This window comes from Tamandua tetradactyla, chromosome 2 (genome assembly GCF_023851605.1).
Source record: "Tamandua tetradactyla isolate mTamTet1 chromosome 2, mTamTet1.pri, whole genome shotgun sequence".
NCBI lineage: Eukaryota > Metazoa > Chordata > Mammalia > Pilosa > Myrmecophagidae > Tamandua > Tamandua tetradactyla.
The window spans coordinates 192,984,150-193,008,303 of NC_135328.1; the positions used below are offsets into that span (position 1 = coordinate 192,984,150).

The following is a 24,154-nucleotide window of genomic DNA, read 5'->3' on the forward strand; positions in this document are numbered from 1 at the left end:
GTGCAGGGCTACTGCACAGGTATCCGCAAATAGGCATATGCTCTGGGAGTCCCTGGGGGGCCGGGGGGGGGGGGGTGCTTAGGGATATGCGTGCGCACACAGGCATATTCACGCACAGCCTTGCACATGTACACACACAATGCCTATGTATGCACACCCGTGCCCACTCGTGCACACACATGTACACGCTTGCACACAAATGCACATGTGGAATGTGCCAAGCCCTGGCTCTCTAACCCAGAAGTGGATGAAGACGTCATCCTGGCTGACATGACCCACTCCCACGATCACCATGGTGCCCTCAGATGCAGGGAGGATTTTGCGGAAATGGGGGACTTCCACTTTATAATAATATCCACCGCTACATCTACAGAGCCTTTACTATGGGCCAGCTACTGTGTGCTCTTTGTTGTGGGTAATATCTCATGTTCTCCCCAAAATGCCACTCTGAAGCAGAGGCCAGATAAGGAAACAGGCTCAGAGAGACAAAGTGATTTGCTGGAGGTCACACAGCAGAGATGGGCCGAGCGAAGCTTTGACTTGGGCTTTTGTCCTCCCCACCAGATGCATCATTGCTAGACCCATGCACATTCATTTTGAGACCCCAAAACACAGATGGGGGGGTGGGGGCCTGACTGCAGGTGGGATGGAGCTAAGACTTCCCACCCAGAAGTATACTTGGGCTGTGGATCTGGACCATGAGATTCCCTTCCTGGCCTCCAGCCACTTTCAGAAAGGAATAAGGGGGAGATCCAGAGGGTAGCAGGGGCTTTCCTGTCATTTATTTACTTCTTCCCAGTCTGCAGAAAAGAAACTTTGATAGCGAGTACAAGACTTGTATACTTCCTTCCATTCCAGCAAGTTTCTGGCTTCCCGACCTGCTCTTGGGCTTCTCAGGCAAACCCTGGGGAAGCAAGAGGGCCTGAGGCCAGAGGCTAGGCCAGCGGGGGCCGCCCTTGGTAGGGAGTTGGTAGAGGTTGGGGGAGAGTCTGCCAGGAGAGTCTGCCAGGAGGGCAATCTGGCAATAAAAATGGGCTTCTGGTCAGGTAGTGAGCTCCCTGTCACTGGAGGCATCCCAGGTCATTAGACACTGGATATTCCTTAGTTAAGAAATTTCAATAGAAACAGTTACAGAGTCCCTGCATCATCGTTGTCATTGTCGTCATAGCTACCACTGATTGGGCAGCCTTTGTATCAGACTATATGACAACTGCCACTACTGCTGATACAAATAGCAGCTCCTATACAACAAGTTCTTCCATGGCTGATCTCTGAATCCTCTCAGAACCCTGTGGAGTGGGCACTATTGCTAGATAAGGGACTGAGGTTCACAGAAGTTCAGTGACTTGTCCGTGGTCTGCCCTCCTGAGGTCAGGGCTTGATGGAACAAAGCAGTAGGCAGGGTGGACTCACCCAAGTGGGTCTCTGGGGCCTTTCCTACTCTGAGCAACACTGGCTTGACTATGGCCAACACAGGAGCCCTCTGCTGGCCATGCAGAGACCATGTTTGCTCAGACTAAGGTAGTACCCTGGCCCTGGTAGACGTGCTAGATGAGCCCCTGAGCCTCTGACACTCACTTCCAGATCTCCCGCTTTGCTACTGAAAACAGGTGCCTCCGGTCATCTAGCCAGGAAGGGGCTGAGCTGAGGCTTGAAGCCAAGTGCTGTCTTGCTCCTCCTACCCCTTCCTTGTAGGAAAGAGATCTTACCCCAGCTGCCTCCACGTCTTGTCTCCTCACCTCCACTTCTGGGCCCTCTAAAATAGGGCTTCTGACCCCACTGCTCTTGAGGGATCAGGTGTATAGCTAAGAATGTCTCCAGAGACAAAACCAGGATCCAGGTTTGAGGCATGGACCTGCCACTGATGGGCTGTCATTTGGGCAAGATTCTCCACTTCTCCCAAAGCTGCCAGATGGGAGTCATTTCCTGTGCAGACTCTGAAGAACTGAAAAGGTTCAAGGAGGTCTCCTCTACCCAATGAGAAGAATTGTTCTCAGCCCTCTTTCCCCTCCTCCTCCTCCCTCTCCTCCGCTTCTCCTGTCTCCTCTACAGCCCCACCCCATCTCATCATCTCCACCCCTCTATGGTGTGGGTACTATTTTCAAGAAGAAACACTTGAAGCTCAGAGAGGCGGCGGAACTAGCCGAGCATCATGCAGCCAGATGTTTCTGGCTTCAGAACCTGCCCTGTGCCTTCTTCATTTCTCCTCTCCACATTTGCAGTGTCTCATGCATCAGCTCCTCCTACAAAGAGTCTCCTGAATCCTCCATTGACTTCTCTCCCTGTCCCTGCCACCACCCTGGCCAAGGCCCCATTATTTCCGTCCAGGCAACTGCAGCAACCCCCTTTGCCTCTTCACAGATGGCCTGGTCCCCACTTCTGCTTTCTGAAATCTGCACACTGAGCCTTTTAAAATGTAAATCAGACCATGTCTCACTTATTGAAGCTTCCCATCATGACTGGAATTAATCCAAATTCCCTTCCATGCCCCCTCTCCCCTGTCCTCTCTGAGCCCAGTCTCTCTCTCTGATCTGCTTTGCTCACCAAGCTCCAGTTTCACTGGGCTTCTTTCAGTTTCTTGAATATTGCAAGCTTGCTCCTGCCCCTGGGCCTTTGCACTTGCTGTTCCTGCAGCTGCAAGACCTTTCCTGTGATGTGTGTTATGCCTCCCCACTTTTCCTCCTTCAGGTGTCAGTTCAAATGTTACCCACCTCAGATCACGCTACCTACCCTACCTGACCACTCTCCATGACATTACCTCATTTGTTTTTAATAACTCCAGTTAGTCTAAAGATACTTGATTTCATTATTAGCATCATCCCCACTGGACTGTGAGTTCCATGGGGTGGCAATCTTATCCTTTTGTTCCAATTTGTGTCCCAGGGCCTTGCACTTGGTAGCTGCTCACTAAGTATTTCATGAATGGATAAAGCCCTCCCTAGCCCTGACTTCACTTGGAAACTTGCAACAGTCTTGCACTTCCAATGTTCTCTTTCCTGCTCCCACTGCCACAGCCTAGAGCTTGTGGCAACCCCTCCCACCCCTCCCTGCTGCCCCACATAAACACTCTGCCTCACCCCGCCCCATCCCAAAACCCTGTATGTTTCCAAGGCCTCAGGGCCATCTTTCCTCTCATTTGATTCATTCCCACCTGACTGTCAGTACCTCTGTCTTCTGTCCCCTGTAGCTCCCTGGTGCCTCTTGTGTCAGGGGTGGGGGTTGGGGGGGGCAGTCCCCTCTCTGTATTTTAAGTGTCTTTTCCTCCCCAACCCATGGAAGCTCTTGGACCAGTCTGGTTCACCCCCATGTCCTCAGCACCCAGCCCCAGGCTGGCCCGGCGCAGGCACTCAGAAAATGTTGGCCAGAGCTGGCTTCACCGTGTGGCAGGGAACCAGGGGCTTAGATAGGCCAGACCAGCATCTCCCAGCTGTATGTCCCAGGGCCAGCCACGCCCTCTCTTTGAGCTTCAGTTTCCTCATCTATAAAATGAATCTAGTAATCCCGACCACTCAGTGTTGTGAGGATTCAAAGAGGCATCTTTCTCCCGAAAGGTGAGGGGAAGTGGTAGGCAGACTGGGTCAAGTGCTGAATTTGGTACCACCTAGCTGAATTTGAGACCTTAGCTCCTTCATTCACTGGCTCGGTGACCTAGGGCAAGTCCCCTCCCCTCTCTAAACTTCACCTTCCAGATCTGGAATGGGAGATAAAACAAACCAGCTTGACTCAAAATAACTTGGGAAAAGAGCCAAGTTCTTGGTAGACGCTCAATTATTACGCCTTCAAAGTAATCTCTTTCCCTTATGCCAATTCTCCCTGTGATTTGGGGAGTGTGTGTGTGTCTATGGGGCCCCCTGAACAAGGGCCCTGACCATTCCAGGCTCCAGAGAGGAGCCTCCCCATTCTAGGTCGCCACCTGGGATCTGGCTTGGGCACAAGCAATCTGGATCAGGTGCTGGGACTTTAGGACGTTCTGGGTACCGAGGAGGTCCAAACACTAGTGACCACATCAGATACTAAGCTGTAAGTGGATACTAAGCTGTCTCCTAGGAGGTGTCTGTGGAGTCCCCCAAATGAACATCAGTATAGCTTGGGAGGATGGAGGCCCACCCCTCAGCCCCACCCAGATCTCATCCATGCATTCATTCATTTTTCCACTGCTGTATTTCCAGAACATTGCACAGGGTCTGGTACATAGTAGGTGCTCAATAAATATACGTTGGGAGAATAACTTTGTTATATACACTCAGCAAATATTTATTGAGCATCTACTGCATGGTAGGCCCTGTAGTAATGGATGGTGTACAGACTGGTCCTGAGAGCCTCCTTCCAAGCCCACTCAGGATGCCTCTACATGCTCCCAGCTCTTTCTACCCCCAATCCAGCTCCCACTGGCAGCCAGAGACTGCAGGCACTAGAACTTTTCCCAGAATCTAGGAAAATACCCAAGCACCTCATGTATCATGAGGCCCAGGGCCTCAACTCTCTAAATCCTCCCAGACTTTCAAGCCTTCCTGCTATAGCACTCCTTCCCCAGCCCTCTGAAACCTTCAGACACTGAGCCATCTTCCCCCTCCCAATGCCCTACATCTACCGGGGTTATACCTAGAGAGGCCAGCAGGTGGCGCTAAGGCTTGCCTTTCCCCAGCGCGGGACTGGACACCGGACCCACCAGGACCCACTCCATCCTTCTTTCTCTCACTAGCAGGGACAGGGGTGGACTCTGTGACCTCTAACCGACCCCTCTCCTTCCTTCTGTTTCCTATGATGGAGGCTGAGAAGGATCCAGTTGCTCCTGGCAGCATCCCGGGTGTCTTTTCCTGCCTGGTGGGTCAGGGAGGGGGGTCCCTAGGGGCCGAGCTGCAGCTGGTGGGCGGGACCGGGTTGGGTGGGGCGGGTAGCAGCTGCTGGGAGAGAGAAAAGAGAAAGGGAGAGGAGAGTGAGGGAGTGGTGCTCTGGTTCCCTGGCTCCTATCCTAAACTGGTCGAGGTCCCAGCTGAGGTTCACCCCAGGACAAGGTACGTGGTGGGGAACTAGATGGAGGCTGGGGGAGGGGAGTCAGCTTGCCTAGTGGGGAAGGCCTGGAGGAAACGAGGGCCTGTGCAGTTAGATTCGGCTGCTCAGCGAGGACTTCGAACCCCCTCCCATCTTGCCCCTTCTATAATGGCCAAGTAGGAGCTGGGGGGTGGGGGGGCAGTGGAAGGAGCCGTGGGAAGGATGGACATTAGGAAAGGAGGGCTCTGTGGCTGCTCTTAACTCACTGTGTGAATTGGCACCAGGCTCTCCCCATCCTCTGAATCTCCATTTCTCAATCTGCAAAAACCGGTGGTGGGGGTGGGCGGGCGGGCGGGGTTGGACTGATCTCGAAGGTGTAGGTTCTATGGGGTAACTTTGCAACATGTCCAAAGAGAATGAGCCCTTTCAGGGGCCTCTAGAAGAAAGAGGCCTTTGAGACTCAAACGAATGCGCCCGCATGATAGAATTTCAGACAGTGAGCATGAAGGGCTCATTTGGAGAGATGGGTGGCCCTCATGTGAGGGGGCCAGGCCCTCCCTGTCTGGGACTCGGGGTAAAGAGTGTCACGGATGGGGTGGGGGGCTTCCCCAGCTTCCTGGTTCTCTCAGGGAGAGGATGGAGGCACCTCTCTGCCACCCTAAGTTCAGAAAAGGAGTGGATTGGGCAGGAGGACGTATTGGGGCAGGGGTATGGATGGTGACAAGCAAATGGATGTTCTTAATGTAATGAGGGGAGGGGTCATCCAAGCACTTTTATTAAGTGTGGCTGCCTGACAAGTCTCCAAAGCCCTTTGCACTTTAGAACCATTAGCTCCTTCACTGCTTACAGCATTCAGCCAGGCCAGTTGGGGGTGTGGGGAGGGGAGAGCCCTGGGGCTTCAGGGAGAGGTGGATCCCGATTGTTCTCTGGCTAGGGAGGAGCTGGCAAAGGAAAATTCTAGAACCCCAAGGATCCCAGGGTGGGTGAAGTCATTCAAGCAAAGGTTCGGAAGGCAGCTTGGCCTATGTTCAGATCCTGGCTGTCCAGTGGGTCCTTGGGCAACCCAGGTAACCTCTCCAAGCCACAGTCTCCTCCTGGACAAAAGGTGGACAACAGAGTAGACTTAATAGGTCTCAGTGAGGATTAAGGAGGTGATGCAAGTAAAGCCCTTAGCACAGCATCTGTTGCATAGCAGATGCTCCTTCTTACTCTCATTATGGAGATAAAAACGAAGATGTACCAGAGAAGGGAAAGACTGCCTGCCTGAGAGCACAGGACTAGACCCTTCGGTGGGGCAACCTCTTCTAGGGTCTTATGGTATACACTGATTGAGCACCAACTGTATGCACCTAATATTACTTAGCACTCTTTAGTTACCCCATGCTTTCTATGGTTACTCCCTTCTGCTGACTGCTGCGGCAAGGTCTAGGATGGGGGAGGAGGGAGAGGAGATCCCCAGGCCCAGGGAGGGGAGGTCAGCTTTGGGATGGAATGTGGGCACAGATGAGCACTTGCCTCGTGGCACTTGCCCTCCCTCTCACCTGGGAAAGGGCAGAGATGGGGCACCAGGGCTCCACTTTGTGGGTGCGTGTGTGCGGGCGTGTGCGTGGGGGTGCCAATGACTTGAGGACGAGAAGAACGGAGCTGGGAGGTTGGGGCTGACCACGGCGGGGGCACAGAGGACCCGCTTGGGTTCAGGTACAGGCTGGAGGGGAGGGGCCGCCAGTCCGCGAAGTCCCTTAGGAGGACCTGACCGCGGACCGAGTGGGGGCAGAACAGGGGGCATCCGACGCCCCTCACCCCGCCCCCCGCGCTCTCCCCGCAGCGGGGGCGCCCCGCCCCCTCCCGGGCGCCCGACGTGGACGCGGCCGCCGCCGCCGCCGCCACCACCGCCGCCGCCGCGCGGGAGTCGCTGTCCGCGGAGCCGACATGCAGGCGGCGCGGGGCGGCGCAGGGCGGCCGGGCCGCGCTGTCCGCGGGCCGGAGCGCGAGTGCGAGCGGCCGCCGGCGGCCGGCGCCGCGTCCCCCTGCGCCGCCCCGAGCCGACCGACCGGAGGGGCCGCCATGCCCCCCGCGCCGCCGCGCGCCTGGCCGCCCCGCGCCCGCGCCGCTCTCCGCCTGTGGCTGGGCTGCGTCTGCTTCGCGCTGGTGCAGGCGGGTAAGGGGGCCCGGGGGCGGGGGCTCGGCGCCGGCTGGGCTGCGGGCGGGCTGCGCGCAGGGCAGACTCCTCTCCCGCCCCAGCTCTCTCGGTGTCCCTCAGTTTCCCCCTCCCCGCTCCCTGGGGAGCCCTGTCTTCTCCCCGCGCTTTGCTCCCTTCACCCAACACACCGGCCTCTTCCCCACCTTCGTGACCCTCAGGCCTGTCCTTCAGCCAGCAAGCCCCTTTCCATCACCTTAGCCCTGGGTTTTCTGGGGTCTCCTAATCCCTTTCCTCTGACCCCAGACCTTTGCTGCAGGTTCCTTCTACGTCCCTTCTCGGGTCTAGGGAGTAGCTGAGGACACCAGCCCCCCATGCCTCGGCCTCCCTTCCCCTGTCCCTAAAGATGTCTCAAAGCCCTGCGGGCCAACTCTGCAGGACAGAGCAGGCTGGGATCCCCGAGTGTGTGAGCATGGTGGGGGGTGGTGTCTGGGAGGAGCTGGGACCCAGCTGGAGGGCATGGGATGGTAGGGGTGAGCCCCTGAGCCTGTCCCTTCTCCCTCCCCCCAGCCTTTCCTGGAATCCTGTCTCTGCCCCTCCTGGCAGCTGCCTGTCTCCTCTCTCTCTGGCTCAGTGCACTCTCTCTGCTTCCGCCCCTTTCTATCCCTCACAACCCACCTGTCTCTTTCATGGTGCCCGTCCACTGCCACCTGTCTGTGTCCCTCAGTCTCTGTCTGTCAGTATGTCTGGCTCTGTCTGTCCCAGGCCTCATCTGTGGGCTGAGTGGTGCTGCTCAAGCCCAGGTCTCTCCCTGCCAGCACCTGGCCCTTGGGTGATGTAGAGGCTTGTATGACACCTCATCTTGCCCTGACCTCAGCCTCCCCTCACTCTCCCTCCTTCCCTTCCCCTCTAATGACCCCCATTCACCCTCTTCCCCATCCAGAAACTCCTACCCTGTGCTCTTGACCCTCCACTCAGGGGATCGCTGTTCAGTGAGCCTATCTATCTCCTCAGCCCTTGGAACTGGCGGGGTACCAGGAAGAGCCTTGTATAGACCCTTCCTCAAGCTTCATCCCGCCCCTGTCACCACAATACTGAGTGTGCCTCACGTCCTCCTCACTCCCATCTTGAGGCTCTCCCCAGTCTGGCTCTTCTCAACCTTGGGTCTTTTTCTTTCCCACAAGGTCATTCACTAGAGAGAGTAGTATTGTAGAAAGAGCACTTGACTGGGAGTCCTTTTGACTGCTTTTCATCGGATGCATTTTCAGCTCCTGCAACTCCAGTTCCCCGTGCCTTCCCCATAGCTGGCTTCCCACCAGTTACTGCCTCTCATTAGATCTGGCCTTGCCCGGGTACCGTCAGTTTTAACCTGGGACCCCTGGCAGGGCTGGCCTCTGACTAGCCGGGGCTTCCACCCTATAAAGAGTCTGGGACCTTTCAGGCCTGGCCCCTCAAGCCGCTGAGGCACTGAGACCCGTGTCCCCTAACCTCAACCCCATTTGAAGACTTCCCTACTGCCTGGACTTTTTGTCTACCCTGCCCGGTGAGGCAGTGGGCCTGGGCCTCGCAGTAGGAGGCGCTCAGGCTCGGGTGTCTCCCCACCCTCCAGAGAGTCCCTCGGCCCCAGTGAATGTCACTGTCAGGCACCTCAAGGCCAACTCGGCGGTGGTGAGCTGGGACGTGCTGGAGGATGAGGTTGTCATTGGATTTGCCATCTCCCAGCAGGTAACGCTTGGGTCTTGGGGAGGGAAGGACACATCAAGAGGGTAGTGGCAAAGGGGTGTGTGTACATAAAGAAACAGAAAGGAAAAAGAAACGAGGGGCAGGAGAGACGGGTGGAAAGGTGTACGTTTGGCTTGAAATTGGGGGCCCAGAGGGAATCAGTCAGTGAGGGAGGTTTCAATTAGAACAGAGAAATTTGGAGCATGATTTTGATCTCAGATGACCTGAGTTTAGGACCTGGCTTTGCAGCTTCCCTAACTTCTCTGAAGCTTGGTTTCCTTATTTGTGAAAATAGAGGCAGTGATACCTGCTCCAGAGAGGAGGGGGTGATTAAGTAAGAGTCTGCAAAGGACCAGGGCGTGGTAGCAAAGGGAGCCGGTTAAGAGGTGGGCGGAGTGAGGCCGGGCGCCGTGACCGTGACCGAGGGGCGGCCTCTGCCTTGCAGAAGAAGGATGTGCGGATGCTGCGCTTCATCCAGGAGGTGAACACCACCACCCGCTCCTGCGCCCTGTGGGACCTGGAGGAGGACACCGAGTACATTGTGCACGTGCAGGCCATCTCCATCCAGGGCCAGAGCCCGGCCAGCGAGCCAGTGCTCTTCAAGACCCCCCGTGAGGCCGAGAAGATGGCTGCCAAGGACAAAGGCAGGCCTGAAAGGATGGGCGGGGGCGGGGCTGGGCAGGGCCAGTGTGGGCTACAGTCTGAAGAAGCACTAGACCCCATCCTACCCGCACCCCCAGTCCCGTAAAGCGGTACCTGACACCACCTCTCGCCCCACGGGACAGTGTGTGTGTAACCTCCCAAGGTTGGGTTAGGTTCTACGGCAGCTGCCCCAATAGCCGTCAACATGTTCATACATGTCTGACATTCAATGTGGGCACCCATAGAAATAAGCACTTCTTACCTGGGGCCTGGCTCTGGAGAAGTGGCTGGGGCAGGGAAGGAGTGGGGACCTCGTGTCTCTCTCCCCGCAGATGAGGTGACCATGAAAGAGATGGGGAGGAACCAGCAGCTGCGGACGGGCGAGGTGCTCATCATCGTGGTGGTCCTGTTCATGTGGGCAGGTGAGGCTCCGGGCCCTTCTCGCACTTCACTGACCGGGCCCCTTCTCTCCCCTCCCACTGAAACCGAGGGAAGAGGCCTGGAGATCTCTGGGGGAAGAGGGCAGATGTCTCAAAATCCTGCCTGGGACAGCTCTGGGGAGCAGACCTGATTGTTTCTCTAACCCACCCCTAACCCCCAAAACAGCATATCTATAGAAGCCTTGTAGGATTCTATGAGTACGTGCCCTTCTCCTCTTTCAGAAGTGGCCCAGGCCTGGCTGCAGCCTCTGGCTTCCTTCTCTGGGTTGCTGTACCTCTAGGGGCTTTGGGCCTGGGCAGTTCAGGAGAAGCAGACTCAAGCTTCTGATAACTTTTTAATCTACTCTTTATTCTACACCCAGCTGCAACAAGACTATCTCCATTAAATCTCCCCTAGCCCCTCTGTAAGAATGGCCCTCCTGCCTCTGGGCTTCCATCTTTGTACTTAACTCGCTTAGCATTTACTGAGCAGCCCCTCCATGCCAGGCAGGAGGGCTATAGTCAGTGCTAAAAACAGACCTGGGCTCTGCAAGGAGCTCAGTCTGGAGAAGCCAGACTGGAACTTAACTATACTCCAGTGTGATGAGTGCTATGTTAGTACCCTGTACGGGAGTGGAGGACAGGGAATTAATTCTGGGGCTAGAGGTAGAAATCAGAAAAAACAGAGAGACAAGGTAGGGTGGAAACTGAGCTTTGAAGGTTGAATAAGACTTCGCCAGGCAACCAAAAAGAACATTCTGGGCATGATGTGTTCAGAAAACATAGCAAGCCTAATTGGTACAGTAGAGCTGTACCCCAGAGAGAAGGAAGAAGGTGGAGGAGGAATGAGGCGAGGCTGTAAAATGGTCTGGGCCTGCTTTGAGGGGCCTCAGCCTCGTGCTGAAGCTTTATTAGTGGTGGGCAGGGCAGGCTCTAGGGTAGAAACATTTGGAAAGCAGTGCTCCTTAGGAATGTAGAAAATTGGGCACTTGAAAAAAAGCAGGAAAAACAAGGGGCTGTACAAGAGGAGGTTTGCTTCTGGTGCTTTATTAGACTTGGCACAGATAGTATTTACATAATCATAACAATGTAAACATAGTGAATTAACCCAAATTGTGTTGTAACCCTGTTATTGTGGCAAGGAGGGGAAATGGGGGGGTAGTTGTTAAGCAGCTTTATCTGCCGTGGTGGGAAGTCAACGAAGAATATCCAAAATAGATACATCAAAAAAATCAGTATAGGGCGGGCCATGGTGGCTCAGTGGCAGAGTTCTCGCCTGCCATGCCGGAGACCCGGGTTGGATTCCCGGTGCCTGCCCACGCGAAAAAAAATCAGTATAAATATTTAGAGGTGTAAAGGTAAGAAAAAAAAATGAGGAAAACCCTGAAAAGAGTTGGATAGCCTTAATGCTATCTGACTTTGAAAAAAATTACATAAATGTATTATTAGCTTGATGAAAATAAAAATGTAATGAGTGCAGGCCCTGGAGTTCACATCCCAGCTCCGCTACTGGGTGACCTTGAGTAAGTGATTTAAACTTTCTCTGCATCAGTGTCCTCACTTGTCACTGAGGACGATAATAGGTGCCTTCCCAGGGCTATTAGAAGGATTAAATGAGAGAGAATATGTCAGTGTACAGCACAGGCTCTGCACAGGCTCAACAAATATTATTGCTGTCTCTCTTTTCCCTAAAGAGAAAAGGGAATGGCCAGAGGTTTGGTTAAAGCAGGTTAGGGAAGAGACCTGATCAGATGCATGACATAGGAAGACCAGCCCGGCAGCAGTTAAGGAATAGCTGGTCAAGGGACAGGTGGAAACTGGAGCCAGGGGGAGGCTGCTGCAGTATACAACATCTGGAGCTCCATACTTAGCAGCAGCTCAGAGAGTGCTAGAGGGGTTGGAGCAGGCCGGGCAAGGACTCAGGCTCTGGTCTCTGACTGTTCTCCTCCCCTGCCCCCCTCCACCCCAGGCGTCATCGCCCTCTTCTGCCGCCAGTATGACATTATCAAGGACAATGAACCCAACAACAACAAGGAAAAAACCAAGAGTGCGTCAGAAACCAGTACACCAGAGCACCAGGGCGGGGGTCTTCTCCGCAGCAAGGTGAGGGCGAGATGTGGGCCTGGGAAGGCAGCCTGGTGACTTGTGCACTGGTACTCCCTGGACTGCAGAAGGGGTCGGCTCAGGGCCTGGCATGGCTGCAGCTGGACATAGCCAGGCTTGGCTGCTGCCTGTGTGACACACGGGACACTGCAAATTGATTTTGGATCCAATCCTTTTGCAGGGTGCCAGCGGCCAGTGGAGGTAAGGAAAAAAAAAAAAGCTGCGAGTTGGAAGGGTCGAGTTCTTGGTTGATGTAGGAAAGCAAGAGAAGGGATTCCAGGCTCTTTTCTGCTCCTGCTGTGCTGTGACTTTGGGCAGTTTTTTTTTTAACCTCTCTGTACCTTTCTTTATTTCCTCTTCTGTAAAACAGATATGAAAACCTTTTCAGTACTTGCTCTGAGCAGCTCAGAAGGAAGACAGTAGAGAATGCAAGAATCTCGTGGTTCTAATGATGATTATTCAACCAACATCGGGCGCTCTCTACATCTCCTTCTCCCTCCATCTCCTCGTACCTTCTGGCTTACTGTCCTCTCTCTTGGCTTCTCTCTTTCTCACGCATTTTTCCGAGGTCTCTGTTAACCCTCATCTCCAGAAGCACCTCAACAATATCAGTGGCTGCGGCTGTGCTCAGAGACAGATCTGCAGAATGGAGAGAACCAGCCTGAGGGATGGCTGTGCTGGGGGTAGACTGGGGTCGTCGCGGGGGCTGTGAACCCAGGACTCAGTCTTGGTCATTCAGCTGAGTGAGGCCAAAAGCTGGGTTTGAGAAGGCAGAGAGACAGACACCCAGGCAGGGCTATTCTTTTCCTTCCACGAGGGACAAGAGCCTGGCTTTTAGGCTGCAGCCTTACTGCCCCCTTCTTCTGTCCTGTGTTTCCAACCTTGCAAGAAGTCTATTCGATTAGCCCTGGTCGCTTCTCTCATTTCTTTTCTACCAGTTTCCAAACAAGCCCTCGGTGAACATCACTGAAGCGTGACTGCCTGTCTGCAGGGAGAAGGATTTCATTTTTCTTCTCTGCTGGTCCCCAGGTCCACAGGCACAGGGAGAGGGAGGACTGCGGCAGGGGGAGGAGGTGCAGCTAGCTCCACAGTTCTCCCTCTTCCTATCCTAGTCGGGTGATGGAGGCTGAACTAAAAACCCAAATTCTGCAAAAAATAAACAAGCAAGCCACAAAAACTAAAAGGCCTGGCCCTATTCTGGAAACAGCAAAGCTGCACAAGACACAGCCTTCTGCCTCCTCGCTTCTCCTGGACTGGCTTCCTCTTTGAGAAAATATACAAAGCTCCTAGGAGATAACAAGCACCTGGACTGTCTCAAGCTGTGTCTTAAAGATCAAGGAACATCAGGGAATCCGTGGGGCTGCCTATCGTGCAAGGTCGTGGCTGCCATCAAGCCTTTCCTGGATCCAGCCATCAAGGACTTGTCTGTGGTGTGATGCACACCTTGGCAAGTATAAGATGTTATATCTTTTGTCTCTTGGAAACCAAACCTGGAGGCTTCACTCCAGAGGGCAGACAGATTCCCGGACTGAGCTAGTTGCCTGTATCCTCTATCTTCCTTGGCCCTTATTTTAAGAACATCAGGCTGAGATCCTAAGAAGATAAAGTAGGGAGGAGAACTGAGAGGTATGGGCCCCATTTCTTTGGGAAATGTCTCTTAGAGTTTCAGCAATGCTGGTTTGGACAAGTGAAAAGGCATATCCTCATCCAGCGTCCTGGGAGCTGCTAAACCACTCTCCTGGAGCAGAAGCTGTTGGAAGGCAGGCGTGAGTCATTCACCACCAACAAGCAGGGCAGCCCCGGCTATCACTACTGCCTGTGGGGTCTCCATATCTTGCCATCTCATCCAGGGTTCTGTGAAAGCTATCCAGGGTCCTCATGTCCTTCCCTAGAGTCTGAGTGGTGTGAGGTAACAGGTCTCTCTCTCTCTCTCCACTGCCCCTTTCTGGTTAAAAAAAAAATGGTGCTTGAAAAGGGAAGGCAGACTCTTCCCTAGGATTGACAAGATGTGGCTACCAAATGTCTCCATGGGGAGAGATGGGACTCTGCATCCTTCCATTGGTGGATAAGAATGGGAATGTGAGGGGGACTGCGCCTAGCACAAACCTGGCACACAGTAGGCGCTCACTGTTTGCTGAACTGAATAGTAAGAGCAATGGCCCCCAAGCCAGAGAGCTGAAAGCCATCACCAATGACCGCCTCATCCTTCCGGTCCACAAGAGCTCTCCTGGCTGGGTCAGCCACCACTCTGCTTTGCCCAAGTGTGGCAGCACAGGGAGGGAGGAGAGAAAGGGTACAGGGCAGATGTAAGCAATCCTAAGGGCTTCCTCATAGAGAGCATGAGGCTCCACTCCATTGTCTTGTGACTTCCATCCCTGCTGAATGGGGCTGCAAGGCCAAGGCTCCTTAGGGGAGAGGTCCATACCTCTGATCCAGTTTAGAGCAATAACCACTTTTTAAATGTAAAATAAAAAGACAAATGAAAAGGCACATCCTTGTCTTCTGGTAATTGCCCAAATGTTGCCCTCTTTTTCTGGCAATTGGCAGCAAGTCAGGATGTGTGGAGGAGGGAATCAGTTCTCTCTCTCCATTTTGGCCGGCAGCTTCTTAGGGACCTGCCTACCAGCCAAGCTGGAGTTGGAAAGGAAATCTCGAACAGATGGGGGTGCACGTGTAGGAGGAGAAAATAGCTGCTCCATCATCCTATTACCGAAGCCCTCCCAAACCAAGCTGCCTCACTGCTTAGGTATGCAGGCTGGTTCTCAGTTTTTAAAACAAAGGGTTTTCCCCTCTGTATGGGGCTGGGTGCTTCCCCTGGCCAAAGGGATGTAGTCCTTGTTTCTCCCCAGGGTGAAGAGAGGGAAGTGAAGAGGAACTGTAAAGGCTGCTTTCTGAAGTTCAGTATTCACAGCATACTATTCTGGAATGTCAAAGGAATGTCATTAGGATTCCACAGCAGGCTGGGAGGCAGAGTAATGATGCCATTAGCCAATGAGAAGCCATTAAATGGGGCACCTTAAACATTCCTATCCAAAGCCAGGAGAGGCCTGGAGACAAAATGTCGGTGAAAGGGGCAGATCTGTAAGGTTCTGAGAGCAGAGGGAAAGCAAGAAGTCTTAAAAGCTGAATGGGAAAATGGGAAACTGATTCACACACGGAACTCTAAGCCAAACCTCAGAGAGGTACTTCCCAGGTCCTCTGTGCCCATCTGATGTCAAATGGTGAGAAAGCCCCCAATCAGTATCACATATAGATAGCTGCCAGCGGGTCTCTGCTAGGGGGAGTTGCCTGTCTTCACCATCTCTGTGCCTGAATTGGCAGTGCAGCATAAAGGATATGAGGGGAGAGGGAATGACACTCCTCTCTTAGATAAAATTCCATTTCCTTTAAATTGCCTCCCTAAATCCCCAAATTCTGCAATGGAGTTTTCCTGAATTGATTATGCAGAGTTGAACCGGCAGCTTTGACTTGGGCTATAGTCTTTTCTTCACCACTCACTTACGTCCACAGGGATCTTTCACAACTTGAGAAGGGCACAGAGATCTTAGAGGCCAGGAGACCCAGCAGCCTGGGCTGAGGAAGAGGCAGGAGACCCTCCGTTGTAACCACCCAACACCTTAGGCATGTTACTTCTCTAAGGGTGGGGACTGGGTTGCGTTATCTGCCAAAAACAGAGGATTTCCAGACTCTAATAGGCTTCCTAGAATGGGATCCAGGGGGAGCTTCCTCATGGAACTCTCAGGTTGATTGGAGGGACTGGTGGATATTTCTGCAGAACAGGAGTCATTTACTCTCTCATCCCCTCATCCCCTGTTCAATATAGGCCTCCTCCCAAGTCCACTTTTAAGATCTCTAAGTCAGCCCTTCACAGAAACATCTAACATTTTACCACACCATTCACTGGGTGCTTCAGACTTCTACTTTATTTCTCACTCTATCTTTAAACCTATTTGAATTTTTGGATTTTGCTTTTAAGAAGTAGCCTCCAAGAACAATGCTTCTTTAAAGAGAACTACCCCCTACCCCCACCAGCAATTCCAGCCCCACCAAGCTCCATGAACACAAAATATTCACAAACCCTCAAATGTTGTTTGAAGCTAAATTGCAGGTCTTTGTATACAAGTAGTTCCTTAGTGGTACAACCTTTCAGGACTATCACTTGGACTGCTTTTAAAGGTTGTCCCAAAGACTACTTTCCACACCCCTTGTCAATGAGTGCTGGGGAGCGTCTGCTTTTCTCTTTATGGTATGTTCCAGTTGTCATAGTGGGCAGGATGAGTGGAGAGGACTGACAAGGCAGGAACTTGTTCATTAAGGAATTCCACCACTGACCAGCTGACACTTCTTATGACAAGTGGTCATTTTTTTCTGGACAGTTGCTCTGGCATACAAAGCAGGCACACCCTAGACTCAACTTAGGAATCATTCTGTTTTCTCTTAGAAAACCAGGACAATGCTAAGAAAAGCAGGGAGTCCTGCTTTCTGGTCTTTAGGTGATTGTTTTGTTTTGTTTTGTTTCTCCTATAAAAGCTCAACACCAGCTGGTTAGGGAATGAATGAACCCAATCCTTTTAGAGAAAATCCACTTCTCCCTTCTCACTTTCACATAATATGAAACAAACTAAGGGTAAGGGGTAAGGCACACCACCACTTCAGAGAACTCAGCCTGGTCTCTGAAACCTCTCATGCCCAAAATAGTAACATTGCCAAGAAGGAAATAAGCAATCACTGGAAAAAGGATCATCTATACCTGACAGGAACAAAATGGGTATGTACAAGTCAAGATTACATCAGATTCAGACTATCAAATAGCTGAATACTTGGCAAATTTATATTGTGTCTTTTGCCCAGACTGCAGAATATACATACTAGACAAAACTTATAGTACAGCAGGGCTGAGAGCCTGTCCAAACATGTTGCTACTTAACCTTCTCAGCATGAGTTGAGATTTAAAAAGCATTGGCTAATATAGGTGACAAGCTATTACTGTCTTCCCTTTCATCCTTGCTCCTGGGGTTTAGTCTAAGAAGCTAGGTTCAAAAAAGGGATCTAAGGAATACTGTGTCCCCCACATCTACCTATGCTTATCCAACCTTCACCCCCATTCTGGGAATACTTGGTTTCTGGAGAAGTTGGGTAAGAACAACCACTATCACTTTAGGTTTCTCACATCTCCTTCAAAAGGAGGATACCCCAGTATGGTTCAGCTTCTTCCTTAATCACTGCTAGCTCTGGAGAGGCAGAGACTGGAGGTCAACTCCCCACTACACAGCCACGGGAAGGAATATAAGGCAGTGCTTGCCAGTTCTGGGTCGAGCCACCTCCCCCTCTGTGAAAACAGCAGCACAGTGATATTTCAGGCTCTCCCTGTGTCAGGCTCCTGACATGCACCATATGTAGCTGCAAATTCCAATCAATTTCAACACTTCTTAACTGCTGGAACGCCTTTCTCAACACTGTAATTTACCCTCGAAAGAATAGGGAGCAAGCATCCTCACCTCCCCACATTCTACTAGCTGCCGCCCCCCTCTCATACCCCACTAACCTACCCACACAAAGGAGGAAGACAGATCCCCCTCCTCCAGAGTGTTAACAGACGGCCACAGTACATATGCCACTGACAAGAACTTTTATTTCTTTTTAATGACATTAAACACAACTGCTACAAGGGAAAAACATGATAAAGAGGAGCCATCAAACTTCAGTTTCATAATCGATCCCGACAACAACATAAATATATCAAGGCCAGTATTAGATGTGAAACTACAGGTTATTTCAGGCTTCTTAGAAGTAAAACTATGTAAACAGCACATTTTTACCCTGCTTTGTCAAGACCCCTGTGATAGAATGTCATCATGGATCAAGAAAGCTAGGAAGTTAAATGCACATACTCCTTACTCAAAATATACAGCAAAAATTTCACCTGAAATATTAGACATAGAAGCCAATACCAAACATAAAAGATACACAAATTCCAGATTCTCCCTACTACCATCTTTAAGGCGAACATGCCAGATAATGAGATTTCTTTGGCTTTGTTTTTTCTTCTTAAAGAATACCATGTTAACTGCTAGAGAACAGTTCTCTCCTCCTCCAGCCCAAGAGATTTAATTAAGCTGCTAAAGCTTTGGAAAAACAGAATTATTTGAGCAGAGAGGAAATGTGATTGTCACATTTTCAGGTTATCTCGTCACTCATTTGATTTGACAAAGGCGTTGCTTTATTACACATTCAGTCTTAAACCATTTTGTACCAGGAGGGCAGGAACATGGGTCTTTTGAGTTTTGCCTAAGTAAAATGCTATCCCCTTCCCTGCTCAGGTTATCTGAGGAATCTCCTCAGGCTAAGAAACAGACAAGTAGACAGCTGCAATGCTAGCTATTCCAGCTACATTTAATTTTATCATGCAGTAGTTCCAAAGGTGGAAGTATGGAATATCTCATTCCATCACACTAATTTAGGGCAGTCTGGAAAAGTGATGAAAGTAGTAAATGCCAACTGAAATAATAGATTTTGACTCTTGCTTCTGAATGGAACTTCTCCTTTGCATTTTGGTCCCAGAATCTAAACCGAATGTCCAAGGAAAAAAGAATCCTTGATTGGATAAAAACAATAAGCACTTAGGAACAGTCATCCAAATTTTATTGGTAGCTTGAATAACCAAGCTTTCCCCAAAGTCAGTTTCTGAAGTTGGATAGGGTGTTTAAGATGGGTTGCTTACATACAAAGATGAGGCTGATGAAATAACACAACCAGAGGCAGTTAGCCTAATATCATAGGCCAAGTTACAGCAACTATAATTATAACTATACAACCTTCACAGAGAGTGAACAATAGCACATGTGCTGGTCTGTAAAACCTCCCCAAAACATATCTAGAGCTGTCTATAAAGAGAAAATAGCAAGTTCCTAAGATATCAATTAAGATGGGTGTACATTAAGACATCCATTAAGATGCCTGTCAACTTCAGTTAGAATACCAAATCTTAAGATCAGATAATATTTTTGCATACAGGCTTAATCATATCTATATTAGACCGACTTTAGCAGTTATGCGAAACTGTGCACCAGAGGCTTGACCAAATGAGATCATACTATCCAGGTCTAAAGGCACCTCTTGTTAATTAAGAATTGAGACAAATGAGTGCCCCTCCCAAAGGAAGAATTTCCATATTTGAAACTGCAGTTGAGCAGACGAAATTGAAGACCGACGCACAGCTCTTTGGCACGGACATTCTGGCCTGTCCTAGAGACAAGACTCTGGGTGGGCAGCTCTTCAATAAAGAGAACAGAGAGGCTAGCTGTTCAGAAGAGGCACATTCATATTTAACAGGATATAGGAATACTGACAATAGAACCTTTAAGAGTGGAGTGGTCACTGAGTAGGGGTGGAGGTGAGGGCAGGAATCCTTTAAGAAGGGCACAGGAGAGAATCACAGTCACAAGACCACAAGGGTTAGTCAGCAGTCTTCTGACAGTTAAGAATATAAGATTTGTAAACACTATTGTGCAAAATAAGCTTAATGAAGAATGAAAAAAAGCCACAAAATAAAGGCAGCTAGTACATACAGAAAGGAGAGTAGGTTTATACTTTTAACCCGTCCTTTCAACAGGAATTTTGTCCTACTCCATTCCATTTCAAATGCCCTGAATTGCCAACTTTAAAATACTGACAGGTATTCAGAGATTCAAATTAAGAAGTATGAGTAAAAAATGACTTGCTTCAGAGTTCACAAGTCATCAGCAATAATTGACACTGTTTTATGGCCTGGTAAGGAATCTCTTCCTTATAGGAGAATGAAAGATGCTAAATGATTTGGGGGGCGGGGCATTAGAAGTAGACTACACCTCTGCACAGAGTTAAGTGTTTTACTTGAGATTGGATGTTTTGGCTTAATGCTGGCTTTTAGGAGGCAGCTACTTTCAATTTAAATAATAATAATAAAAAACCCACAAAATTTATCAACTTAACAGTGCTTAAAACACACACACATAAAATGGAGGACATCATAACAAAAACTCAAGTCAGCAATGGGCATTTCCGAATGGTGACAAATTCTTTAAATAAAAATCTTATGAAAAATAAAAACCAAAATCTAAAAGCACAAAACAGCAGAAGAAAATGAGATGCTGCTCTGGACAGGACCCTAGTAAGGGCCTTCATTGCTGATGGGATGAGACAAATGGACTGTATGGGAAATCTGGGAGACGCTGGAACCGATGATGGCTTCGCATGTTCCTATCAACCCACTGAGTCAGGCTGTATCTCTGCAGAGGTTTCTGTCTGAACCGGGCGTAGTTTCTATCAGGAGACAAGAATAAAAACAGGAAACATGAAGGTTTCAAATAGAATGGCTATTTGTATACACAAAAAAGCCCAGCACAGCTATTTTAAGAATCTCTCTACTTTTTAGAAATCAGATATTAACTTTTTATTTCAGTCTCACCATTTCAGAAATTTTAAACTATTTGATTTATATGAAAGTCACATTATAAGTGCTATTTACTTCCAACTCCCCAAACCACCTAATTCCCATATAAGTGTTGTGGTGATATGTGCCATATATACAAATGTTGTAAGTAAACCTAATATATAATGTACAATAATATATTAATAGGAAAAAAACATCTTTTCCCTCCAGAAACATTTAGAGCAGGATCTATGTTTCATTGCTTACATGTCCCTCCAACAAGACTTTACCGTCTGACACAGCTCCAAGGTTATTCAGGACACAGCAGTTAAAATTAGAATAAAATTCCCAGAGAAGGTAAGTCATCGTACAAATATCACATTGCAAGTTTAGAGACTGAACAATTAATAGTACAGACTCAAAATAAAGTTTCTTGAGTCTCCCGCAGTTGTTGTCTAGGTTAGAGGTCTGAGCAGGACCCTCTGAGATAATCTGATCCCATTCTCAACTCTAGTTGTCCTTAACAAACACCTGAGAAGCTTTCCTATTTAAAAACATTTTTTAAACTATTAATTTTGAAATAATTTCAAATTTATAAGACAGTTGCAAAAATAATACAAACCTCATATAGAAAACTCATACTGCTACCCCCTAGATACCTAGATATACACATTTTAACATTTTGTCATACATTATTTTTAAACTAAACTGGAATTATACATCTGTAAACTGCACGTTGTTTTGAGAACATTTCACCACGATATTAAAAATCCTTGAGAAGAGGTGCAAGAGTAGTTCAATGGTAGACTTCTTGCCTGCCATGCAGCAGACCCAGGCCCATGCACTCCCCACCCCCCCAATTAAACAAATGGTGCTGCAATAACAGGAGAGTCATGGGGAAAAAGAATGAAATGTGATCCCCACCATACAGCATACAAAAAAAAAAAAAAAATCCTCGGGAGCCTCTTCTGTAAAAATATTGAGATATAATTCACAAACAATATAATTCACCCTTTCAAAATACAATTCAAAAGCCTGTACCACTTTCTAATTTTATTATTCCATACAACAAACCCTGTATCCATTAGCAGTTACTTACTACCCCATTCCTCCTCCCTGACTTCCTCAAACATCCCCTGCCACAGTCTTTGGTAACGCCTAATCTACTTTCTGTCTCTATGGATTTATCTATTCAGGATACTTCATAAATGGAATCATACAATATGTGGCCTTTTGTGTCTGGCTTGTTTACAAGCTTTTTCTATGTTGTAGCATGTAGCAGTACCTCATTTCTTTTTTTAAAAAATTATTTTTAATTGCGGTAAAATATATATAATAGAGAAATCATTTTAACCATTTTAAGTGGACAATTATTTGACATTAAGTACACTGACAATACTATATAACTTTCACCGCTATTTTCAGACTGTTTTCATCACCCCAAATCAAAGCTTATACTCATTTAGTGATAACTACCATTTCACCACTCCCCCAGCCCCAAGGTAACCACTATTCTGCTTTCTGTCTTTATGAATTTGCTTTTTTCTTCTTTTGTGTCTAGCCTACTTCACTCAATACTATATCTTCAATATTCATCCATGTTGTAGCATATAGCAGCACTTAATTTCATTTTATGGCCTAATAATTATTCCATGTACAGATATACCAAATTGTGTCCATTTATTCCTCTACTGATGGACACGGGTGGCTTCCACCTTTTGGCTATTGTGAAAAATGCTATGATGAACACCGGCATACACATTTCTGTTCAAGTCCTTGCTTTCAGTTCTTTTGGGTATATGCCTAGGAGTGAAATCTCTGGATAATATGGTAACTTTCTAAGGAACTGCCAAATTTTTTCCACAGTGGCTACACCATTTTAGATGCCCACTAACAATGAATTAGGGTTCCTATTTCTCTGCATCCTCACCGACACTTGTCATTTTCAGTTGTTTTAATAACAGCCACTGAGTGTGAAGTGATATCTCATTGTGCTTTTAATTTACATTTTTTAATGGCTAAAGATGTTGAGCATGTTTTCACATATTTATTGGCCATTTGGATATCTTTCTTTGGAGAAATATCTATTTAAATCCTTGCCCATTTTTAAACCGAGTTATTTGTCTTTTTTTGTGTTTGAGCTGTAGGAGTACTTTATGTATTCTGGAAAGGAAACTTGTTATCAGAAATATGATTTTCAAATATGTTCTCCCCTTCTGTAGGTTGTCCTTTCACTTTCTTGAAAATTCCTTTGAGGCACAAGAGTTTCCAGTTTTGATGAAATCCATTTTTATTTACTTTTTGTTTTGTTGCTTGTGCTTTTGGTGTAAAATCTAAAACTCCATTGTCTATTACAAGGTCCCAAGATACTTCTGTTTCTTGTAAGAGTTTTATAGACGTAGCTCTTATATTTAGGCCTTTGATCATTTTGAATTTTTGTATGTGGTGAGAGGTAGGGTTCCTCATTCATTGTTTTGCATGTGGATTCCCAGTTGTCCTAGCACTATCTGTTGAAGAGCCTGTTATTTCCCCATTGAATGAACTTGGCACTCATTCTAGGCGAAAATCAATTGGCCAGAGATATGCAGATTTATCTCTGGACTTTCAATTTTATTCCATTGAATAGAATTGGTCTATCTTTATTGCCAGTACCATACTCTTGTAATTTCTGAAGGTTTCAGAAAATTTTAAAATCAGAAATGTGAGTCCTTCAACTTTGCACTTTTTCAAAGTTGTTTGGCTTTTTATGTCCCCTTGAAATATCCTATTGAATTTGAGGGTTAACTTTTCCATATCTGCAAAAAAAATCAGGCTGCTAGAACTGTGATAGGGATTGCATTGAATTTGTAGATTACTTTAGGTGGTACTGACATCTTAAATTTTTCAATCCATGAATGCAGGATATCTTTCCATTTATTTAGGTTTGCTTAATTTCTTTCAGCAATGTTTGTATTTTTCCATGTACAAATCTTTGCCTCCTTGGTTAAATTTATTCCTAGGTATTTCATTCTTTTTCCTTTTCAGATTGTTCAATATTGCTGTATAGAAACCCAGCTGACTTCTGCATGTTTATCTTGTATCCTGCAAATTTGCTGAATTGTGTATTAGTTCTAGTAGCTTTTTTGTGGATTTTATATGTATATAGGATGATACCATCTGCAAATAGGGATAACTTAACTGCTTCCTTTTCAGTTTGTGTGCCTTTCATTTATTACTCTTGCCTGATTGTTCTGGCTAGAATTTCTAGCATAAAGTAGACTAACAGTGGTGTCAGTGGGCATTTTTGTCTTGTTACTTATGTTAAAGGAAAAGCTTTCAGTCTTTCACCATTGAATATTATATGGTCTTTCACAAATGCCTTTTATCATGTTGAGAAAGTTCTCTTCTATTCCTTATTTTCTGATTGTTTTTTTAAACGTTTTTTATTGTGAAATATAACAAATATGCAGAATAGTTATAAATTCCATAGTACAGTTTAACAAGTAGTTATGGAGCACATTTCAAAGTATAGTACGGAGGTAACAGTCCACAATTTCAGGTATTTCCTTCTAGCTGTTCAATGTTCAACTACACTAGAAACTAAAGAATATATCTATATAATGATTCAGCAGTAAATCATTTGTTAAATCCTATCTTCTCAGTTGTTTTTATCACAAAAGGATGTTGGATTTTGTCAAATGCCTTTTCTGCAGGTGGCTTTTTCCTTCATTCTAATAATGTTGTGCATTA

General features: G+C 48.1%; 2 protein-coding genes across 12 annotated transcripts in view; one reads left to right on the forward strand and one right to left on the reverse strand.

Moving 5' to 3' along the window:
- The first annotated feature begins 6,921 nt into the window (after positions 1–6,921).
- Positions 6,922–14,542, forward strand: FNDC5 (fibronectin type III domain containing 5). 4 transcript variants are annotated; one of them, XM_077150445.1, is made up of 6 exons: positions 6,922–7,150; positions 8,739–8,854; positions 9,297–9,495; positions 9,826–9,915; positions 11,882–12,015; positions 12,386–14,542. In XM_077150445.1, exons 1-6 carry the CDS (start codon positions 6,922–6,924, stop codon positions 12,389–12,391), a joined length of 774 nt encoding a protein of 257 aa, XP_077006560.1. In that variant the 3' UTR covers positions 12,392–14,542. The 4 variants fall into 4 exon arrangements, with proteins under 4 accessions (XP_077006560.1, XP_077006558.1, XP_077006561.1 ...); XM_077150443.1 differs by having other exon boundaries at positions 12,954–14,539; XM_077150446.1 differs by having other exon boundaries at positions 13,045–14,539.
- A 4,098-nt stretch (positions 14,543–18,640) lies between these two features.
- The window catches only part of S100PBP (S100P binding protein), a 45,605-nt gene continuing 40,091 nt past the window's right edge, over positions 18,641–24,154 (reverse strand). For all 8 annotated transcript variants that reach the window (XM_077150442.1, XM_077150438.1, XM_077150439.1 and 5 more), the window contains one exon: positions 18,641–20,316. In XM_077150442.1, coding sequence (XP_077006557.1) covers positions 20,175–20,316 — 142 coding nt within the window. In that variant the 3' untranslated portion in view covers positions 18,641–20,174. The remainder of the gene's footprint in view (positions 20,317–24,154) is intronic.

Coding starts and splice junctions, on each gene's coding strand:
- FNDC5 (XM_077150446.1), top strand. CDS start 6,922: ATGCAGGCGGCGCGGGGCGGCGCAGGGCGGCCGGGCCGCGCTGTCCGC. Junction 7,151..8,738: donor CTTCGCGCTGGTGCAGGCGG/GTAAGGGGGCCC, acceptor CCCACCCTCCAG/AGAGTCCCTCGGCCCCAGTG. Junction 9,496..9,825: donor GATGGCTGCCAAGGACAAAG/GCAGGCCTGAAA, acceptor CTCTCCCCGCAG/ATGAGGTGACCATGAAAGAG.